Below are 7,873 nucleotides of genomic sequence, written 5' to 3' on the forward strand. Positions count from 1 at the left end.
TCTTATAGTAGAGCAAATTAATGTAAGATTCTTTCATTATCTGTCATCTGTATTACCTACCTGGAAGAATTATCATGAACACCAAATTAAGAATATTTCATAAGCTGTAAAATAAACAAATGAATAAAAAATATATATCAGTCTATCAAGGCTGGGTACGGTGGCCCATGCCTGTAATCCCAGCACTTCAGGAAGCCAACGCAGGAGGATCGCCACAACCCAGGAGTGTGAGGCCAGGCTGGGCAACACGGTGAGACCCTGTCTCTAAAATAAACAAACAGAAACAACAAAACACTAGAATCATTATCCATCAAATAATTTGTTGTAAATAAGTTGTAATTTGTTAATTTCAGTTTTCGTCAATTATAACTGAATTTTCCCTGGTGGTCTTTCATTACAATGCCAAAAGTATGTTAGTAGCTAACTCATTAGTAGCGTTATATAACACGGATACAATGCAACATGCCAGATTCCATTCCATGTGCATTCCATATTAATATGTTTTTTATTATTAATCACTTAATCTACATCTAACAACAAAATGGTGTTAGAGAAAGATGAATTTGTCCAAGGTAGTACAACCAGCAGTGGCAAAGCCACACTATCTTGCTTTTTCTTTTTTTTTCCCCCCCAAGAGATAGGGTCTTGCTCTTTTGCTCAGGCTGGAGTGCAGGGGGTGTGATCACGACTCACTGCAGCCTCGACCTCCCAGGCTCAAGCAATCCTCCTGCCACAGCCTCCTGAGTAGCTGGGACCATAGGCATATGCCAACACGCCTGGCTAATTTTTCAGATTTTTTTGTGGAGATAAGGTCTCCTTATGCTGCCCACGCTCATCTCCAACTCGTAGGCTCAAACAATCCTCCCACCTCAGCCTTCTGGCTGCTTTTTTTTTTTCTTTTTGAGACAGAGTTTTGCTCCTGCTGCCCAGGCTGGAGTGCAATTGTGCTATCTCGGCCTACTGCAACCTCCGCCTCCTGGGTTCAAGTGATTCTCCTGCCTCAGCCTCGCGAGTAGCTGGGATTACAGGCACCCGCCACCATGCCCGGCTAATTTTGTATTTTTAGTAGGGATGGGGTTTCACCATGTTGGTCAGGCTGGTCTACATTATTCACTCTATAGCCTTTACCAAAATTAGAGAGCGGGTTAAGGTGGAGGTTACTTACTTGTAGGAAATCAACTATAGAACACACGTTAGTTTACAAGAAAAAAGACTGAGAAGACCTATTTCCAGGTTATCCCTCCTCACACTTATCAGGGGGACAGGCTATAACCCTGTGGGAGACAGCTAGAAAAAAATGTATTATCCTCCCTCCCCCCAGCATATGTATTTCCAAAAATCTTCATTAAGCAATTTGACACCATTACACAACTATTAGGCAGTGACCTAAAATGGCCGGACGTGGGGGCTCACGTCTGTAATCCCAGGACTTTGGGAGGCCAAGGTGAGAGGATCACTTAAGGTCAGGAGTTCGAGATCAGCCTGACCAACATAGTGAAATCTTATCTCTACTAAAAATACCAAAATTAGCTGGGCGTGGTAGCACGCACCTGTAGTCCCAGCTACTCGAGAGGCTGAGGCAGGAGAATCGCTTGAACCCAGGAGGTGTGGAGGTTGCAGTGAGCTGAGATCGTGCCACTGCACTCCAGCCTGGGCAACAGAGAGAGACTCTGTCTCAAAAAATAAATAAAAATTTTAAAAAGTGACGTAAAATGTCATCTTGTCTAAACTTTGCTGTTGTTGTTAAGAGATGGGGTCTCATTTTGTCACCCAGGCTGGAGTGCAGTGGCACAATTATAGCTCACTGCAGCCTCAAACTCCTGGTGTCAAGTGATCCTCCCACCTCGGCCTCCGGAGTAGCTGCAGCTACAAGTATGTGCCACCCCACCCAGCGCATTTTGTCTAAACTTCTTGAACTTAAAACTCTTCACAATATTTGTACAAAGGGAATCCCAGCCTATGTCTAATATTCTAGTGAAATGGCAGCGTGCTCATTCATCATTCACTTAACACATATTGAGTGTTTACTGTATTCCAGGCGTGGCTCTGGGCACTGCGATTCAGCAGTCAACAAAATAGACAAAGATCCATGCACCTGACTTTTTATATTGTTTGTTTTTTATTACCAATGTTTTTAACAATAGTATTCTATTTTGTAACCGTAATTCTCAGTTCTTTAATCTTCGTTTTGTATTTAAATGGATATAGTCTCACCATTAGTTATTTTCTCAATACTTGAATTATTTGATTTATATTTGATTTTCAGGATTGAGTAGTCCATTTTCATGGTATATATTTATTATTTAACTATTCAGAGTTTCTCCTACTGATTCATTATTAAAAAGTAAATGCAAAAGGATGCAAAAAGATATACTATGCAAACATCAATCTAAACACCAATCTAAAGGGAATATATTAATATCAGAGACCTTAGAACAAAGAATACCCCTAGGGATAATGAGGGTTATTTCATAATAATAAAGGTATCAGTTTACCAACCAGACATAATAGTGCTAAATGTATATGCATACATAAAAGAGCGTTGTCCTGGTGTAGTGGCTCATGCCTATAATCCCAGAACTTTGAGAGGCTGAGGCAGGTGGATCACCTGAGATCAGGGGTTCAAGACTAGCCTCGCCAACATGGCGAAGTCACATCTCTACTAAAAATACAAAAATTAGCAGGGAGTAGTGGTGGGCACCTGTAATCTCAGCTACTCGGGAGGCTGAGGCAGGAGAATTGCTGGAAACTGGGAGGCGGAGGTTGCAGTGAGCATAGATCTTGCCATTGCATTCCAGCCCAGGCTGACAACAGTGAGACTCTGTCTCAAAATAAATAAATAAAATAAAATAGCTTTAAAACAGTTTAAAGAAATTTATAGAATGAACAAATCAACTTTGCTATTCCTCTGTCAGTAACTGTCAGAACAAGCAGACACACGATCAGTACAGATACAGATTGGCTCAATCTTGTCAACCTTTAGAGAACACTCCAGTTCACCTGACACATCAACCAAGACAGACCGTATTCTGGGCAATAATACAAGTCTCCATAAATTTTAAAAGATTATATTGAATATTGAGGGAATGTATTTTCCTCCCGGGTCCACAAAGGGGCATAGTTTCAAAGCAAGAACTTCCCAGTGCCATAACTCGTCACTCCCCCCACTCCGGGAACTTAGAGGCCTTTGTTTAAACTTTCATGCGTGGGAAAAAAATCAAAGGTCAATCACTCCAGTGGAAGCTTAAAGGAACTCCTTTCATAGGACGAAAAATTTGAATGGGGTGGGAATTCCTCCCAAGTTAAAAGTCTCCTTCCCTGGCAGACTCCATGTCTGGATCCCCTTGCACAACCTCATGGAAGCTGCTCTTTCTCTTTTCTATTACTTTCTCCTTTTTCTCTCTCCGCCTAAATAAATCACTTTCTGCAAAACTCTTTGGGGTCTGATATTTACCTAATCACTCACCGCGACCGTTGTGGTCTCCTCTCCCATTCTTGGGTGAGTTAAGGACCAAGAGCCTGGAAGAACACCGCCCACCGGGGAGCAAGCTGAGCCTCCCCGGATCCCGGAACCCAGTCTCAGTGTGTTCTCTGATCACAACAGAATTAAATTAGAAATCAATAAAAGAAATATAACCGAAAATCTCCAAATATTTAGAAATCGAGCAACTCACTTCTATTTCATTGGGTCAAAGTATAAAGCACAAGTGAAAAAGAAAATATTTTGAACTGAATGGAAATGAAAACATACCGGACTCTGTGATGCATTTAATGTGGTACAAAACTAGGGAAGGGGCCAATTAGCCCAGGTAAACCAAAGGAATGAGATTATTAAGTGGGAACAGAAATTAATGGAATAAAAAACAAAGCAGCGGGAAAAATCAATAATAAGCTGATTTTTTAAAAGAACAATACAATTGGTAAAACTCTAGCAAGAATGATAAAGAAAAAAGAACCCCTAAATTACCAATGTCAGAAATTAAAGAGGAGACATTGCCGTAAGTCCTTTGGACATTAAAACGCTAATAAGGAATATTATGAACAACTTTATGACAATACATTTGAGAACTTACATGAAATGTACAAATTCCTCAGGACATAAAAATTATCAACTCTAACTCAAGAAATAGAAAATCTGAATAGTTCTATATTAATAGAAATCATGTAGCAATGTGAAACCTTCCAATTTAGAGAAATCCAGGCCCTCTGGTGAGTATTTTCATATTACATATTTTACAAATATTTATGAGTATTACATATTTAAATATTTAAGGAAGGAATAATACGAATAATACCAATCCTACACAAATTCAGAAAATAGAAGACGGGGAAACACTTCCCAACAGGATTTTCCTGATACCAAAGCCAGACAAAGAGATTACATGAAAATAATACAGATAATAATCTGAATATAGAAGGAAAACCCTTAATAAGATGTTATCAAATTGAAACCAGGAATGTATATCAAAAGAATAACACAACATGACCTAGCGGAGTTTATCCCGGGAACTCAAGGGTAAGGTTTCAAAATTAACATAAGTTACCATATTAACAGATTACAGGAGAAAAACATGATCACCTCAATAAACGTAGAAAAAGCATTTGACAAAACTCAACAAGGAATATTTTCCAAGCAGTCTTAGAAGTAGAGTGTCTCTGGAGCACAGGACAGGTGTGCTTGCAACCTTGGAAGCTAGAAATTGTGTTTCCTCTGGGGCTGGGACAGGCATGCTCATTGTCCAGTGTAACCTTTCCATCTACAGCAAAGGGCAGGCATGCTTACTAGGCATTATAATATTTGGTTCTCAAAGCTCATTTTCTCCTGTAATGCAACCCACTGTGTGGTCCTCTTTTTGCTGCCTATAGAAATTAGAGCTTGAAGAACCAATGCAAACATACTGATACTCTGGCTCCTGCTGTTGTAACGCTCTCCTTTATCGCTCACTCAGGAGTCCTGTGCCTTCCACTAGAACCCACAAAACTGTAGCACGCGAAAACATTAGCTTACTAGTTGGGGAAAATCTCAGATTCTCCACTGTTCTTGACAATATAAAATATATACCTAATTCCAATTTCTAATTTTAACAACTAGCCTAATCAATTACCAGGTTAATGTGATCATATAATTTAAAATTATTTTGTGGGGGGAAAAAGTACTTGGACAAAGGTTTTTGAAACATTGATTTGAGCAGTTTATTTATATATCTTGGATGGAAGCAATTGATACAGTTTACTTGGAATTCCTAGAAAAAAAAAGAAGAATTCTACTTAGATGACATTTGCCAGTGTATCAAACACACCAAAGAAGCGCTTCACAAGTCACATGATAGGGCAGTGGCACTTACAAATGAACTTTTTATGCTTTAGAGCATAAGTAGTGCTATACTTTAGGAGTCCTGAAGTGCTGCTCACACTTTAGAGTAACAATTAACTCCCTCTTGCTGGCTGCCAAAGTTGCTTAGTGCATATACAATGTACATAATTAATGTAAATCAAAGAATATACATTTTATCTAGAAAAAAATCCCTAAATAATTTCACTGTATAGTAAATTGGATACGATTTTTACAAAACAAAGTTGTATTCATCTTAAAGTTTCCTCCTTACGTCTGTATTCTGTCTAGTGCCCAACAGGCTAAAAGAATCTGAAATACATCTCTACTGACCTACCAGGACTCGTATACCTTTCAGATCTGGAGCCAAAGGCCTACTCCGAGGATGGGAAGTGTCTTCATGAGTATAGTTGTCAAAATGGAATTTCTCTCTTCTTGAAATATAAGTTGTTTTTGAAGGGTCATTATGCTGACTACACATTTTATCACTTAAATATTCTCGTTGAAGATTCCGCATCTCAAATTCCAAAGTATCCCTTTCATTTTCTATGCTTCTTACATAATTTTCTAAAAGTATTTTGTCTTCGGTAAGTCTACTGATGCTGTTTTCAAATTTTATATTTTCTTGACTATGTTTCTTTAGTTCTTCTTTTAGAATCTGATTATCTGTTTTCATTTCCATTACCATTTTTGATAACATTTCACATTCCTTGCCAATTTCTGACAAGCTATTCTTATAAATACTTGCTTCTGATTTTGCAGTTTTTATTTCTTGCAGAAAATTCTCCTCTGCAGTAGATTGGTAGGTTTGAATCGTCTCAATTTCTCTTTCCATAATTTGTCTGGCAGCAGTAGATTCTTGTAATGCTGTTTCAAGGTGAAGTTTTTCATCTTTAACGGTTTCTATTATTTGAAGAAGTGTCTCTTGCTCCGTTTTGGCCAATCTTTCTTTCTCTTTTAGCTGCATCATCTCTAGCTGGTTTTCTTTTAGTTTGTTTTCGAGTGAGCTTTTTTCTTTTAGAAGCTGGTGTGTTTTTTTGTCCAACATTTCTTTTTCATCTCGTATCAACAGAATATTGGTTTTCATTGCTTCCATTTCTATAATCATTCGATTATTGTCCTTATTGACAATGGCCATATCACTTTGAGTTTTGTGTTCCTTACTTTTTAGTTGATCTAATGCTTCGATCATTTGTTGCTTCTCTAAAGAAAGTTGTATATTTTGTTCTTCTAGGGTTTTTTTTTGGCCTTGGAGAACATTATATTTACTAATTATTTTTTTTAATTCTTTAAGACACTCTTTGCTGTCTTCTTCTGTTTTAATTAATTTAGACTGAATAGTACTCTTTTCTTCAACCAGATTCTTAAGTTGCTTTTCATATGTTTCAACTTTCTGTATGAGAGATTGTGTGGTAAAGATAAGAGGTTTCATTTTGGACTTAAGGTTTAGATTTTCATTCTCTAGTTCTGTTACTTTTTTCTGTATCTGCACAGATTCTTTCAGGTAATTCTGTAAGTACTGAATTTTTGCAACACACTGCTCAGTAACAGAATTAACTTTGGAAGTCTTCTCATTTTGAAATATTATTGATCCTTGTTTTACTAGAAATGGTTGTCCTTCTTTGTCTTTCATTTCATGTTTTGTCTGGTCGAGGAATGACAGTGTGTATCTTGGAACTCTGGAATGGAATTTTAAATCTGTAATATTCTTGCCAGTGATGGGAATTTCTTTATTGTTTTTCTCATTTTTCTTTCCCCTGTGTATTTCACTCTTAGATAATTTTTTACATTTTCTACAAAAATTCACATGGAATTTTGACACTGTTTCCCTGAATGGGAGTAATTTGTTTATTAATGCCTCTAATTCTGAAATTCTCTTTGATTTTGTATCTTCATTTAAATTCCCATCCACGTTTTCTTCCTTAATAAAGCCAATTTTTTCCTGGTGAAGAGGTGACAGGTTGTATTTACTGCTACTTTGAACATGTGGATCAGTTTTTAAAATCTGAAGTTCATCTGTAAGTGCCACTTCCCTGTCATGTGACTTTTGAAGCTCTTCTTTCATGTGTTTGATAGAATGGCAAATGTCATCTAAATTTTCACAAAATCCATGTTTGAGAAAAGGCGCAGTAATTTTGGATTTATCCAGTGTTACTCTGTCAGCTTGAGACATCCCATTTTGAGGTACAGTAGGTAGAAAACGATAAAGGTTATTATAATTCTTCAAGATGTCAGAATTTTCTGAAGGGTGTGTAATCATGTTTGAAGATAAATTGTCTGTTGAAGTTCTCAGAGTTAATGTGTCCTCGAAATGTCTCTGGGGTGGAACATTTATACTTTGAGAGAGACTGTTCACACTATCACCACTTAATTTTTCTTCTATTGAATGAAGTGTCTTGGAATCCTTGAAGTGAGGACTTTTCTCCATAGACAGGTTTTCTTCTTGATTCTCTATAGGCTGTAACAGTAAGAAGTACACTATAAATGTATTGTCATTTGCCACATGACCAAGCAGTACAGATAATATTTTGCGGAGGATTT

General features: G+C 37.5%; 1 protein-coding gene across 4 annotated transcripts in view; it reads right to left on the minus strand.

The window, feature by feature from the left end:
• Positions 1–7,873, minus strand: part of CCDC110 (coiled-coil domain containing 110) — a 23,899-nt gene that overhangs the window by 2,612 nt on the left and 13,414 nt on the right. For all 4 annotated transcript variants that reach the window (XM_037730830.1, XM_017506915.2, XM_037730829.1 and 1 more), the window contains one exon: positions 5,666–7,790. In XM_037730830.1, the coding sequence (XP_037586758.1) occupies positions 5,666–7,790 (2,125 nt within the window). The remainder of the gene's footprint in view (positions 1–5,665; positions 7,791–7,873) is intronic.

The sequence above is a fragment of the Cebus imitator genome, unplaced genomic scaffold (genome assembly GCF_001604975.1).
Source record: "Cebus imitator isolate Cc_AM_T3 unplaced genomic scaffold, Cebus_imitator-1.0 Scaffold365, whole genome shotgun sequence".
NCBI lineage: Eukaryota > Metazoa > Chordata > Mammalia > Primates > Cebidae > Cebus > Cebus imitator.